The sequence below is a fragment of the Lepisosteus oculatus genome, chromosome 11 (genome assembly GCF_040954835.1).
Source record: "Lepisosteus oculatus isolate fLepOcu1 chromosome 11, fLepOcu1.hap2, whole genome shotgun sequence".
NCBI lineage: Eukaryota > Metazoa > Chordata > Actinopteri > Semionotiformes > Lepisosteidae > Lepisosteus > Lepisosteus oculatus.
Genome location: NC_090706.1, coordinates 28,829,316 through 28,844,557, shown reverse-complemented (window position 1 = coordinate 28,844,557; position 15,242 = coordinate 28,829,316). Strand labels below are relative to the sequence as shown.

The following is a 15,242-nucleotide window of genomic DNA, read 5'->3' as shown; positions in this document are numbered from 1 at the left end:
AGATAGCGGCAGCCCAGGATAACCACTGCTATAATGCGTCTATGATGCCTACACATCCTGCAGTACTGATCGCAGGCTCACTAGACCTTGCCTGGCTTTACATAAAGGCAGCTGCAGGCCTGCAACACATAACACACATACAAAACACACAACACACAACACACCTGGTAGGAATCAGCAGCACAAATCGGAAACAAAAACCACAAAGAACGACGCACGACTGACATGCAAAACAGGGATAAAAGATGCACCCAGATTGTTACAGATTCCTGCTGCTTGTGCAGCCTCCTGTCACTGGAGCTGCTTGTCAAGGAGAAGAGCTGCCGGTCAAGTACGGGAGACAGGAGCTCAGGCTGTTACCTTCCGCGAGAAAACAAAAGCTACCTGTATCTGTGGTGCATCTTTAGACTGGGGCACCGATGCACAAACACGGACACAAACACAGACACTATACTGTTCCTTAGCACTAGATTGCGCCCGTCGTGTTAGCGCACTGCATTAGTCTCTGCTAGCAGCCCTTTTTTTAAACAGCTTCTGGATCTCAGGGGGGTTGGCTTACTCTGGGTCACCTTCATTGGACTGCAATGACAAACTAGGGGTGACCCGTCCCGACTCCGCAGAGCCACAGCCCTAGACTAAACCTAAAACCTTGGATCAATTTAAGTCAGCTGTAAGGAGTGACACCTAGATCTGGAAGGCTATATATTGTCTTAGGCTTTAGGAGTCGAAAGGTCTTGGTTGTTGATTGTTGACAGTGGTCAGTTATTCTGTGATTCATGCCTCAAAAGTTACAAGTAAACCTAAAATGCCAAGGCTGGACTGTGGCCCTACAGGACCTAGATTGGCCAAGCCTGGGCTACACCTTGAGTCCTAGGGGTGGCGAGTGCTCAATCTGATGTCTAATATGACAAAACCTTCACAAACGTGTAGGTATATACTGTAGGTATAGACCCTGACTCAAGAACAGTCACTCTGTCGATGTTCCGTTTTTCGTTTTGTAATAGGTTCAATGGGCTCAAGAATAAATATCATTTTGTTTTCTGAATCACAGAAACCATTCATTCTGTTCAGTCTTTTATTACCGCGGTCTTCATAGTAAAGGTAGCAAGGGGAGCAACTCTACTTTTCTTTCAAGTCCGTCTTGATAGACTAATCAGCCTAGTAAGCACAGACTGATTTAAACATGACAGCACCAACACAAATCAAAATGAACTCAGGCTAGTGCAGAGCTAAGATTAGTTCATCAAGGATTATGCTTTAATCAGAGCTGTACTGCATCACAAAAAAATTGACTAGGATTAGTAAATCTTGGATTCAGAAAAACGTATCTAGATCTCAGATTTTATTCGTGATTTATTATTTTTTACAAGAAAAAAATAATATTTAAAATGCCCAACGTGACCTGCTTCTGCGTAGTTTCTGACCAGGCTGTCAAAAATAGACTCTTTTTAGAAGAATTTAGAATCCCCAATTATTTTTGTGAGGCCTATCCAGTTTGGGAGAGCCAGTTGTGTGTTTTTCATGACTTGACTCACAGCTATGATCCCCATGAGCACACAGGGAGAAAAAGGAAGTGCAGACAGACTCCTCTGCCCCGCCCACCTTCCAGCCAATCATCTTTTAACATGCCACAGGCAGCACTGCCCCTGTACCTGAGGATCAGCACCGATTGGAGGGCAGGTATGTCCTTCACAATCAGCACCGCCCTGTCCCAGATGATCAGTGCTGATTGGAGGAGATCCCTCACCATCAGCACCGCAAGGCTGAAAGCAACCAGGAGCCCACAGGGGGTGCTAAATTGCCAAAAGAGCCTTGGCTAACTAATCCCACCCTACTGTGTTGCCTCAGTAGGTCACTCAGACAAATCTGCACCATTGCAGAGAGCTGAGGTAAGTGAGCTACTGAGGAAGCCTTTCACCTTTTCAAAACCCTTTCCTGGAAAATTCCTCATTGCCAGAAACACCGAAACAGCTTTTCAACTGCATTCTGATTTTTCTCCATAAAACCATTTCTTGGAGATTGAGCCAGGTGAGGAAACCTGTCAGTATGTGCCAGTTTAAACCAGGGCTCAAACTAGCAAGGTTCCAATTAAGTTCTTTACCTTTCAAATTAAATTCTTTACCATTCTTTACCTAATTCAATTATTTGCCTTTATTTTAAACCTGCATTCAAAGTCCTGGTGAAATGAGTTTACTTCTTTAATCCTGGATATCGCGATTCATTAAACATTGATTCATCGCAATCACTTGTTAAACACAGGATGTAATTTGAACCTGGTGCATTGCGATTAAAACTGAATCCTTGATGTAACCTGGTTTTGTGGCTAAAGACTATGCTGGTATAGAAGGGCCTATAGACCTTTCTGCTCTGTCAGACCTGAAGAGCACAGGAAGAGGAGACCCTTTAGTAAACTTGCTTCACAACAGCACTAAGACACCAAACACCCTGGAACCAAGCCTTCTGTGTCTATGCTCCAGTGGCATCTAGTACTGCCCGGTTTGACTGGTGCCCTGTGGGAGTTTCTACAGTCCTGGTTTCCTCTATAGCAGTTGGGCTTACACAGTTGCAAGACTTCTTTTTGCAAATGCATTTAGACCGTATGCTATCTTTATCTATCGCTGGTTAGAAATGCGTCATTATTTGTTCACACGTAATTATAAAAGGGCAAAAGAAAACCCCGACTGGGCCTTCATACAGCATTATCATATTCACAGATCCCCGTGTTTGTACAGCAATACGGGTTTCCTATCCAAGGAGAAAATTTCACTGCTCCCATTAAGACAAACAGCATGCTAAAGCCCGGAAAAAAGTCAGGCGCCATGTCTCACACACATTTCTTCCAAGGCTAACAGCACATGCCCGGAACAACGCCTTCCTGCACACGGCAGGGACGTACAGAGGCCTGGGATAATTCTGGGAAGAACGGAAAAAGGAAGTGAGCTTGTATGACCCCACCCAAGCCCCCACCTCAGGCTACAGGCTACACGCTACAGCAGGCAGCAGACACAGTACCATGTCTCTTATAGATGGGAGGCTTCCTGTAGATGTTTGGGTCTCCTGTCGCTGGAGATAAAAAGAAAGACAAACGAGAAGTGAAATACGGAGGAAGAAGCAAGAGCAGAGCACAGAAGGCGAAGGGGGCGAGAGGTGTTGCGCCTACCCGTTCCAAAATGTTAAGAACAGTTACAGACGAGATGAGATGAGGCCATTCAGCGCATCCAACTCGTTTGGTCTTTAGTAGCTAATTGAAAATCTCATGACCTCATCTATCTTTTCTTTGAAAAAATCCCGTGTGTCAGCTTCAACAACATGGCAACTTTGTTCCACACCCCCACCACCCTTTGTGTAAAGAAGCGCCTCCTCTTCCCAGTCTTTAACTGTTCAACTCTTGGCAGTTTTTTGGCTTTGTTGTGGCGTCCCCCACCTTGTGCTGCAAACTGCATGTGGGTCCACTGCATGGACTGAAACGATCCTGGTGAACTACGCCCTCCCATCAAGACCACGGGGACAATACAGTGCAGCAAAAGATGGACAGCTTAACCTCCCCCCGCTGAGGTCTTCTTGAGGTGCAAGCAGTTCGAACCCTGCGGTGTGCCATATCATAAAGCCTCATTGCTTTGTAAGTGGGAAACTATTCTGTTATCACGGAAAACTGATTCGCTGATTTAGAGTGACTAGATTAAAGTGGAACTGCAGTCCCAGTTTCTCAGACCTGTTATTAAATCTCAGTAACAAAATAAATTGACGGTATAGAAAAACTTGACAAATTCTGAATTAAGCACAAAATTGGGAAATTTGTGAAAGTCATGTTATTGCAAACCCCTGGTCTTGCCACGGGTGAGAGCTAGAGTTCCCATGAATTACGACATGGTGTGGCCCTTCCTGCTCACTAGTCACTGCAATGACTGATGTACTGTGATGTATGAGCAAATAAGCACAGGTCGTGTAGCTGACATTTCACCGCAGGAATGTTCTAACGTGACTCTGCATGCAGAGTTAACAAGTCAGTAGTATTTGCCGGCAAAACCGTCTCGAAGTCGAGAGGAATATTTCTATTGGATTAAAGAGATGTATTCACAAGCCTGCTTGTTTACAATGTAATAGGGCTGCAAAACATCACTGGAAGTGCTCTTGCCTCACTCTGAACATGGCGCTGCACATACCTGGATGTTTAGTCTATATTGTGATGTAAACTGGAGGATTTACGAGTTATGGTGTACATTTGACTTTTACTGTTTTGAAACATTTTTATCGATGCCGATTCTTTCTAACACCGAGATATAAAAATAGTGCTGCAGATTAAATAAGAAACCCTTTCAATAAGAAACTCGGCCTCTTTGCTTTTGATTGCTCACATAGCACTAAATCTTAACAAAAACACGTCCCCCGAGGAATAACAACAGCCAGGAATGAACGGTTGCTGGGAGCACCTGGGTGCCCAGTCTTGGTTAGATGAGGCTCGGCCCCAGGCTGCAGGACGGTATGCTGGGACCCCCCTGCAGATTGGGAAGCGACCAGGTGCAGCTGTACAGGTGGGGCTGTACTAAGCGCCGCTGCACGAGGTAACTAATTACCCCCAGCTTTCTACCATCAACTCACTTCCCATTTAAACCCTCACTTCCCATCACACTGTGCCCGGTGTTGGTCTCTCTCTCTGGAATTCATACCTCGCCTTCGCTAAAACTTTTCTGAACAGAAACCACGGCTTTGAACCTGACCTCATCCTTAGACCACGACTTCAGTCTCACGGGTCGGATCGTTATTGCCTGAAGAAATCTCTCATCTTCCTAGTTCTCCCTCTACTCTGCGCAGGGTCCAATTTATATTAAGGCCAGCCAGGTCAAACAGGAAGCTCCTGGAAGTTGGGTGTAAACCCCACCCCATCGGCTGAAAGGTGTTCTTTCTGGGCCGGGACACTCGCATTTCCAGCGCCAGGACTCGGAGAGCGATCCCCACAAGGCCAGGAAATGAAACCCGAACTCCACTACACAGACACCCTCAGACAGTCCATCTTACTGAGATGTCAATAGGCACTGATGATTTATCTCAGAACACTGAGATATCCCGTAAAATACTGCACTCGTTTTCCGCTCCATGTGCATGTATACACAGGGAACATGCAAGGGAATGTTGAGGGATTAGGGTTTAGGGTCACTCTAAAATCTCAGGATGTCATCTATCTGTTTCTTGAAAGAATACTGTGTGTCAGCTTCAACAACATGGCTGGGCAACTTGTTCCACACCCCCACCACCCTTTGTGTAAAGAAGCGCCTCCTCTTCCCAGTCTTTAACTGTTCAACTCTTGGCAGTTTTTTTGGCTTTGTTGTGGCGTCCCCCACCTTGTACTGCAAACTGCATGTGGGTCCACTGCATGGACTGAAATGTTGAGGGATGAGGGCTTAGGGTCACTCTGTTAGTCACGGGCTCAGATCCCCTGCACGAAAGAGCTAGCTCACAGCGGGGGTCTGCGTGAGGCGACAAGACAAAGTGAAAAGAAAAGGAAACGAATGGTGGTGGGAGTGCCTGCCTTTAGAGGAAACATGTGACGAGAAAGACAGAGAGACAGAGAGGACGGGATGAGAGAAACAGGGGGCAGAGAGAGAGAGAGATCTGGCGGCCCAGTATGGGGTCTCCTGTCACAGCCTGAGGAACAGATTGTGAGCCTCTCAAAAATACTATCACTACCAGTAATTTACAACTAATAAGAAATTACAACAACTATTTTTGTCATAAACGTAAAATGTCTGTAAGATGTTTTGTCTGTAAAATGTTAAATAACTGAGAGAGGCAGAGAAGAGTGAGGGCAGAGAGAGAGGACCAGAGGCCAGGTGCGCTGTTCACTGCTCACAGCTATGAGCCAACTTGGCGTGACCTGATGGAGGCCTACCTGGGATGTGGAAGTGCTTGGGCGCTTGGTACGCAGTCGGGGTGCTGGATCTGACGTCCACCTGGCTGTAATAGGGGGAGCTTCTGCCACTCTCCGTGCCTGGAGCCAGCCCGGCCAAGGACAGCGACAGAAGAGGAGAGTGAGGGGCAGGTCTCACATCACCACACACACTGAACCCCGAGATCAACCCCCCCCCCAAAACCAAATACCACTACATTTTCTGGCAGAATCTGGTGTGCCTCCTGGAAGGGGCTGAATTTCTCAAATCGAAACTCTCAGAGGACAAAACTCAATGAAAACCGGAACCTAAATGACAACACTTTTGTTTTAAAAAGCAAAATATGGCGGAGGTAGGGAGCTATGCTTCACTCAGAGGGGCAGGAATTGGGCACACAAGACCAATTGACCGCATGTGAAGGTCTGGTCAGTTCAGAGTGCCGCAGTTTCCATTCGCTCTCACCTGGGTGATCAGATCAGATTTTAACCCTGTGAGCTCCTGTCTGCTCTTGCCAGGTGGTGCCCGGGTTAAGGAGGAGTATTTCAGAGCTCAGGGAAGAGGTGCACTGCCCAGTCAGAGCATGAGCCGGGAATACCCTGTGATAGTCCCTTACGCGGACGAAGGAGACATGTCACATTACAAGAGGGGCACTGGTGGATGTAGTTCACTTACCCAAAACGCTTTAACCTCGGGCCAGAGCGCCTGTGTAGGGCCCTGCATAATGTATCCCTAACTTGCAAATGCTCAGTGGCTTCACACATACCTGCTACAGTATCTAAAATCCCGGGCAGCTAATTTATATAGGGATGGGATATGTACAGCATGTGCTAGGATTCGACAGTGGGAGTGTGAATCATTTCGGGACCTGAGGAAAACGTGGGAATTTAGTGATTGCCTAGCACAAGTCCCTTCGGAATAAGAATCTGCATCCCAACCTGCGTAGGACTGAGAGGAGGGAGCAGTTAGCTGTCACACATCTTCTCCTTACGAGCTCATGGCTGTGAGTTGAGGACTGACGTTTTAGTCATGCTCTGGAAAGATAGAGTTTGGCTGTACTTTCACTCGTTACTGGTTGTGCACCAGCCGGCCCAAGCTCTGGCCAGATCTGTGACCTGCTGGCGTTATTCTGGGAAGATCAGCTAAGACAGGATATAAAAGTATTCTTTCAAACACATTTGCCCCGCACACGTGCACATTTTCTCCTGCGAGCCTGCGTTAGTCACGTGCTAGACCCCTACAGCAATGTAAAAAAGGTAAGAGGGGGGACATTTCAGGTCCAGGGAACAGGTCAAGATTAATTGCAGACTGAACAGTACACAGGAGAAACGCAACATGGAGGAATGAACCTTTACTGGTTTCTTTGCAGCTGATGCATGCTGACTCAGCTCCCCGCTCGAACACACACAGAGCATTGCTGTGCGTCCCATCGCCCCCCTGCCGCAGCAGTGCAGCCCCTGACTCACCGGAGCGATAGTAGTGCTGAGGGGAGCGAGGCACTGTGGGGGACATTCCCTGGCGGCTGTAGCTGGGGGAGTCGATGTATCCGGGGCTTGACGCTCTTCTCTGCCGCAGGTCGATGCTGTCATAAATGTCCTGTTGAGAACAGCCATTAGTGTGCATGCCTCTGTCCTCTGTGTCCCCTTTGTCCCTCTGTCTCCCTGTCCCTCTGGCCCCTCTGTCCCCTTTGTCCCTCTGTCCCCCTCTCTCCCTGTCCCCTCTGACACTCTGTCTCCCTGTTCCTCTGGATCCTCTGTCCCTCTGTCCTCTCTGTCCCTGTGTCTCTCTGTACTCTCTATCCCTCTGGCCCCGTGTCTCCCTGTCTCCCCTGTCTCTCTGGACCCTCTGTCCCCTCTGTCCCTCTGTCTCCCTCTCTCCCTGTCCCCTCTGACACTCTGTCTCCCTGTTCCTCTGGATCCTCTGTCCTCTCTGTCCCTGTGTCTCTCTGTACTCTCTATCCCTCTGGCCCCGTGTCTCCCTGTCTCCCCTGTCTCTCTGGACCCTCTGGTCCCTCTGTCACTCCGTCCTCTGACCCTCTGTCCCCTGTGTCTCCCTGCCCCTGAGTCCAGAGGCTGAACAGCGAGTGCTCCTCTCGCTGAGCTTGTTCTCACGCACCAGCACAGCCCATCATCTTCACTGGCCTCTTTTGACTGTTTTTTAAATCGTTTAAAAAGAAAGTGTTTGTATACAAAAAAAAAATCTGAGTGGGTATACAAAAGGTTTAAAAAACAGGGTTTTCTTCCTGTTTAGGTCGTACACCAGCAAATAAAACTCATGTCGTACACACAAGCTCACACACGGTCAGAAACACACACACCCACACACACACACGTTTCCTTACACCTGCACGGGCACGCTCACACACAGGCCTATACACACACATAAACGCTCACACACATGTGCTTACACACACTCTCTCACACACACACCTACACACACACGCTCACACAATACCTACACACACTCTCACACACACCTACACCCTCATGCTCACACACACAAACGCACACAAACACACTACCATCCACACATGCACACACACACGCTAACGCACGTACACACACTACCATCCACACATGCACACACGCACGCTAACACACGCACACACACTACCATTCACACATGCACACACACACGCTAACGCACGTACACACACTACCATCCACACATGCACACACGCACGCTAACACACGCACACACACTACCATTCACACATGCACACACACACGCTAACACACGTACACACACTACCATCCACACATGCACACACACACGCTAACGCACGTACACACACTACCATCCACACATGCACACACACACGCTAACGCACGTACACACACTACCATCCACACATGCACACACACACGCTAACGCACGTACACACACTACCATCCACACATGCACACACGCATGCTAACACACGCACACACACTACCATTCACACATGCACACACACACGCTAACACACGTACACACACTACCATCCACACATGCACACACACACGCTAACGCACGTACACACACTACCATTCACACATGCACACACACACGCTAACGCACGTACACACACTACCATTCACACATGCACACACACACGCTAACACACGTACACACACTACCATCCACACATGCACACACACACGCTAACGCACGTACACACACTACCATCCACACATGCACACACGCACGCTAACACACGCACACACACTACCATTCACACATGCACACACACACGCTAACACACGTACACACACTACCATCCACACATGCACACACACACGCTAACACACGCACACACACTACCATTCACACATGCACACATGCCCACATACACACAAATGCTCACAGGACGAGGAGACCAGGAGGTACTGTAATTACCTGAGAGTACGGAGAAAGAGTCCCCAGAGACTGCAGGGAAAGAGAGCAGACACACAGGGAAGAGGGAGTGAGGGAGGTGCCATCAGGCCTTGAAACAACTGCCAGTCTGGCAGACAGAGGAGCAAACACTTCCCTTCTGGTCTTCTCTTTATTGCTCCACAGATGGAAGCGACTCATCTAACAGATCCCTTCAATAAGTTGCTTCAATGCATTTGTTAAACATCCCACCACATTTTTAATTTATAAAAAGTAAATTGTGACAGTACCGCACATGTTCACTTGTTTGTTTTCTGGAGATTCTGTATTGGTATTGCCTCGTATGCTTAAGTTTCATTCTTGCCTGCTTCTGTCCGCCCAGATACGGTGTATATATCGGAGGTTTCTGTCTATCACATGACAGCGAGGCTAGCATGCAGCTCACACAGTGCACAGCGAAACTAGGTGCAGCGACCCACAGTTAGATGTAGTAGCACAGAGGAAACACACTGACACAGGCCAGACAACAACACCCCTGAATCTTGGGCTTCACAGTATGCATTCAATCAGCAGACTAAGTCAGCTGTAACTGAGCCCATGATCAGTATTCTGCCATAATCCAACAGGTATGGCATTCTTAACTACGGTACCCGCTCTCTGTCATTTTATGTATGCTTTTGAGTTCAGGGCTAAAATGATTATGTAACATTCATTTTTAAGAAACGTATGCTGGAAATTTCTTACGTGGGAAACAAAGGTGCTTCCACTAGGATTCTACACTTGACAGAGGACACATTTTGCAGCAGTGCTCAGTTACTCAGAACCCCACGGGTTTCGCGGGTCAGACTGCAGCGTCCTTGCATTCCACAGGTGAAGCCCGAGTCAGCGGCGAGCACAGCGCAGGCAAAGCACACAGACAGCGATCAGCTCCAGCGTCTCAGTACCTCCCCATAGCTGTAGCGCTCTAGCCTGTCATCGGAGGTGTATCTGTGATAGGGCTCATAGGAAATTAGTTCAGGCCGCTGAACGTCGTATATAGCTTTAACCTTAGGAAGAGCAGCGAAATCTTTGTAATTAAGGATCTCATTGTCCACTTTGGCCTGGAAAGAGGGACACAAAGAAGAGCGGATTTGAACGGAGCCATAGGACCAGCAGAAACGGACACAGCCTTTCGGAAACACAGGATGACACGGAGGGAGGGCAGTAGTGGGGGTGGGGGGGGATATATGGTACTTTGGAAAAGGAAGGCACAACAGATGCATGTTTCTTATGTAGGGATTGCTCTTTCACAATGAATGACAAGCTGGGGAGAAATTGCTTTTGAAGGGGAACTGCAGGCCCAATTTCTCAAACCAGTAAATGAATCTCGGTCACAAAACAAATCGGCGTTATAGAAAACAAACGACAAACTTGGAGTTACGCACAAAATCGTGAACTTTGTGAAAGCACCGTAAGTCGCCATGTTGACGCAACTCGCCTTCGAGTTGCCACGAATTGCCGTGTGATGCGGCCCTTCCTGCTCACTAGTCTCCTAATATAAGGCAATGTACGAGCGAATAAGTACACGTTCTATAGCAGACATTCCACTGCAGAAGTGTTCCGACATGATCTGCATGCAGAATTAACGAGCAAGTAGTATCTGTCAGCAAACCCGTCTCGAAAACAAAAGCAATATTTCTAGTGGATTACAAGAGATGGATTCACAAGCCTGCTTGTTTTCAATGTCATAAAGCCGCTTCACATCATCAGAAGTTGCCTCGTTCTGAATCGCAGAACATGGCGCTGCACAAACCTGGGAATTTTGTTGTCTATGTTGTGATGTAAATAGGAGGTTTTACAAGTCACTGTGTACATTTTACTGTTAATGCGGTTTGAAAGGCACTGATCCAAGCCGATTCTTTCTAACCCCAAAATATGACAATAGTGTTGCAGTTCCCCTTTAAGAGGTTATGTGTTCCTTCACACAGGAATTATGCACTCACTCTAAACCTAAACCTATTTCTTCCCACCCTGTTAACTGGGTGATGGAATCCCTTTCACAAGCAACTTGTACCTGTTACACTTTCGTTTATTAAAGCACCTTCCCTCTCCCTGACACCCAGGAGCACCCTCTCTTCCGTTCATAAAGCTGAACCCACAATGTCAATATTGGGGGTCACCCCCAGAGAGCCTGCAGTAGAAAGGGGCAGTTTGTTGATTTTTCAGATCTGCTCCTGGCTTGGGACTGGAGCCTCATTCAGTAACTATTCATTTAAAACATGTATCAGTGCTTGAAACACAGTCCACTGTACTGGACTCCCTGGCAAAGAAAAGCTTTCTGGCACTTGATAAAAAATCTGCAGGATGCGTGTACAAATTCAGCGGGATTTTAGGTGCAAAGCCTTTCAGATTCCGGGAAATGTCACAGGATTTGTTTTCTCCTGCTGTATCTTCCTAGCAGAATTCCAGGAAGGGTCCATCAGCATATTTCTGAACTACATTCATTAGATGTTTCCCTAAACTCCTGAAGATCTGCTAAATTCCAAGATCCCTGCAGAGTTTTATTAAGTGCTTTACAGTAAAATGCTTTTTTTTCTAGTTCCACATCAATTTGGAAGCTAAAGCAGTTTTCTTCTCATTTTTTAGATTGGCAGACAAAACTAAGCGTGCATGCTTGGAATTTACTGGTGCAATTATCTAGAGAACATTTTGAATATCACAGAAAAGTCAAAGCCAGCACAGTTCCCCTACATGCTGCTTCTAATCAGGTTAGTGACTCTGCCACCTGAGACCAGTGAGTGTGCAGCTCACAAACTCTCCTCTTTGGAAACAGGACTTGGGGTGTCTTTAACAGGCAAGGTTAAAATTAACTCTTTTCTTTTACCAAGCCCAGATTTTCAAAGCAAAAAGAGATGTTACAGCATGACAGGGCATGGACAGCCAGTCAAGAGCAGTCAAACCCAGAGAGCCCTGCTCTCCTGAGCAAGACAGCCACTCGCAGGGAACAGGAGCTCCTCATGTTGTCTGGATGTGAAGTCTGCGCTCGGAGCTGTTACTCACACAGATGACGCGGCTCGGGGACCCAATGCTGGACCCTGGGGGAGAGATGGACGTTTCCGAAGTGCGTCTGTGCTGTAAAAGGGAAGAAATGCTGTCAGTCCGAGTTCAGTCAATGTAGCAGTCAGAGTCTGATGGATGGGCTCAGCAGGGATATACTGCTGTGCAATGCTACCAGGAAAGATTTGGTAGTGGAAACCACATTTTACACCTCCCAAGTTTAACTAACTTGGCCTTGCACTGTTACTCGGAATGTAGCTGCCATGTGTCACACTGTAGTGATTGTAGGACTGCAGTGCATTGTGGGAGATCGGCACTGACTGCAGGACTGCAGTTCAGTGTGGGAGATGCAGTACTGACTGCGGGACTGCAGTGCACTGTGGGAGATGCAGTACTGGCAACGGGACTGCAGTGCACTGTGGGCGACATATATTGACTGCAGGACTGCAATGCACTGTGGGAGACAGTGGGTTGCCTGCAGTACGCATGGTGAAATCCTTCTGTGAGACTGTGCTCTCACTGATGGTACTCCAGGCTTAGGCCGATAGGACACTAAGGGACATGGATAAACAAAAGTCCAACCAAACCCAAAAAAAAGCATGAGAAAGGAAGACTCCTGCAAATTTACAGTGCAGATGGGCAAAGCTGTCTGTCAATGAAGAACACTGTCGTTCCATAAATCAACTATGGTCAAATAACAGGGAGCCACAGGGCAAGGAGTCTGAAAAACACACAACATCAGGTGCAGTGTAGATACTTCTGCCCTCTGTAGACTAGCATAAGACTTTTCTGTATACTCTATTCCCCCTTCATCAAATAATGAGATTGCCTTTTCATGTCCTGAAATCTTTTGTCGGTCATATGTTTGAAATCCATTTGTTACAGCAGATCAAAGACCAAGGAGAAGCAGCAGTGTTTCATGTGCATGGCAGGAGGGAGAACGATCCTTCTTTTCAGCCCGGCGTCTGGGGAGCAGAGAGGCTGGCGGCCGCTCACCTTCAGCTTCCTCTCAGCCCGGGCGGCTTGCTTACACAGCGGGTGCCACACCTCGGAGCCTGCAAGGTCAAGACAACATCAGAGCGCGTCTGCACCGGGGCCGGCCCCCGTTAATGAGCCAGGGCCCTGCTTCACGGACCCCACGCTGAATGCAGGGAGAGGATTCTTCACACCTGAGGGGTGGCTGGTTCCCCCCTGCCACTGAAGAGCCCTCGTAGAAGCAGCTAATGCGCAGTAAATCACTGTGAAATCGCTGTTCAGCACAGAAAGGCAGGGGATGGTAAGACTGGAACTGGGGGGGGGAAGGAAAGCAAATTCGTGGTAGCAGAATGGCAACATAAAGGGAAGAAACACAGAAATCTTTTCCGTTATCTGCCAAGATAACTTTCCTAAGGGTGGCACAGCGCTCATTGGGGTCCTGGGTTCAATTCCAGAAATGGAATGGTGTGGAGTTTGCATGTTTGCCTTCTGTTTGCATCGGTTTCTTCTGGGTTCTCCAGTTTCTTCCCATTATCCAAAGCCATACTGCTAGGTTAATTGGCTTCTGGGAAAACCGGCCCTGGTGTGAGTGAGTGTGTGTGTGTGTCTGGGAGTGTCCTGTGATGAAGGCCCTATCTTATCCAGGGTGTACCCTGCCTTGCACCTGTTGCTCGCCAGCTCCATCTCCCCCAAAACTCTGAATTGGATAAAGTTATCAGAAAAACGATGGATGGGTGGTACTTTGCTAAAAAGAACATTGATGCATTTCGATGGAAAGAGTTCAGGTGGATAGCCGCGTCAGCATGCGTAGGCTGCAAAGGAACAAGTAATAAGTTTATTCCATGCTGAAAAGAGGAGAAAGGAAACAACATTTCAGCCGTGGAGCCTTCTTCAAAATGTTGGGTTTCCTTTCCCCTCTTTTCAGCATGGAATAAACCTATTACTTGTTCTTTTCTATGAAAAGATCTCAACTGGAAAGAAAGAGAGAGGCCAACCTGCTCTCCACTGGCTGACTGAGTGCAAAAAAAGTTTTAAACACATTTTTGTCTTCTAATTGACAATAATCATTCACAGTGCTCATTAACCTCCTGGCACCTGGCACCCGGCGAGCAGCTTCAGAGTGATTCTGCCCTGTCAGGGCGCAACCCGGGGGCAGGTTTTATTCTGTCGGCACTGCGCTCGCCGAAGGAAGGAGAGAAACACAACAGCTCAGCCAGGGAAAAAAAAAAAAAGCACTTTAATTTTCTTTGCTCCGAGGCAAGAAGCAAATGTTATCTGTGCCAGCCAGTCTGGTAATGTCATTATCCATTTTTCATGACTTTCTGGCCCATGGTAATGTGGCTCTCTAACACAGCTTCAGAATAATGGCTTCGTTTTTTTTAATTCGTCTTCCTTAGGAACACGGTTTGCCGTTGTGTCGTTAAAAAACGATATAGTATGGAACAATTCACCTGCCCTTGCGCGTTTTTCACTTCTGGGGAGACACAGATCTAGGGTGTCCCTAGGGCCGGCAACCTTCCACCCTCCCGCACACCAATCCTGTACCCCTCTGCATCGTCACACCGCTGAGTTTTGATAGATTAGTGATAATAGTGGGAGCACGCAGGAACGTGAATGCATGAGTGACTGGAGGCTAGCATGAGACTGAAGAAAGAGCCTCTTCCTGTCAGCTGAAGAGCGCGGGAGCAGGGCGGCCACAGAGCCAAAGACAAAGGAAATGCTCCATAAACACAGAGACCCCTTTTCCCCCTTAAGTCTTTTCTGAAATCCATTTCTGACAGCCTGGGTTTGTTATCGATTGCCCAATCAAGGAGGCCTTTCGTTGTCTATCAAGATTTCGAAAACCCCTTCATCAACAAAACAAAAAACCCTTGTATGCTGAAATATTTGCAAACACCCCCGGGATGTTAAGGGTGCAGCACCACCCGTCTGGCTTCACATGCAGGCTCACAAAGGGGGCAGGGCGATGGCCTGGGGTTCAAAGGGGGAACTGCA

At 47.8% G+C, this 15,242-nt stretch overlaps 1 protein-coding gene across 13 annotated transcripts in view; it reads right to left on the bottom strand.

Moving 5' to 3' along the window:
- The window catches only part of ablim3 (actin binding LIM protein family, member 3), a 118,787-nt gene that overhangs the window by 20,163 nt on the left and 83,382 nt on the right, over positions 1-15,242 (bottom strand). For 4 of the 13 annotated variants that reach the window (XM_069196001.1, XM_069196003.1, XM_069195998.1 and 1 more), the window contains exons 8-15: positions 13,269-13,327; positions 12,276-12,347; positions 10,181-10,336; positions 9,261-9,290; positions 7,349-7,478; positions 5,888-5,986; positions 5,340-5,465; positions 3,013-3,063 (exon numbers count right to left, since the gene is read on the bottom strand). In XM_069196001.1, coding sequence (XP_069052102.1) covers positions 3,013-3,063; positions 5,340-5,465; positions 5,888-5,986; positions 7,349-7,478; positions 9,261-9,290; positions 10,181-10,336; positions 12,276-12,347; positions 13,269-13,327 — 723 coding nt within the window. The remainder of the gene's footprint in view (positions 1-3,012; positions 3,064-5,339; positions 5,466-5,887; positions 5,987-7,348; positions 7,479-9,260; positions 9,291-10,180; positions 10,337-12,275; positions 12,348-13,268; positions 13,328-15,242) is intronic. The other 9 variants (XM_069196011.1, XM_069196004.1, XM_069196006.1 and 6 more) reach the window with 6 other exon arrangements.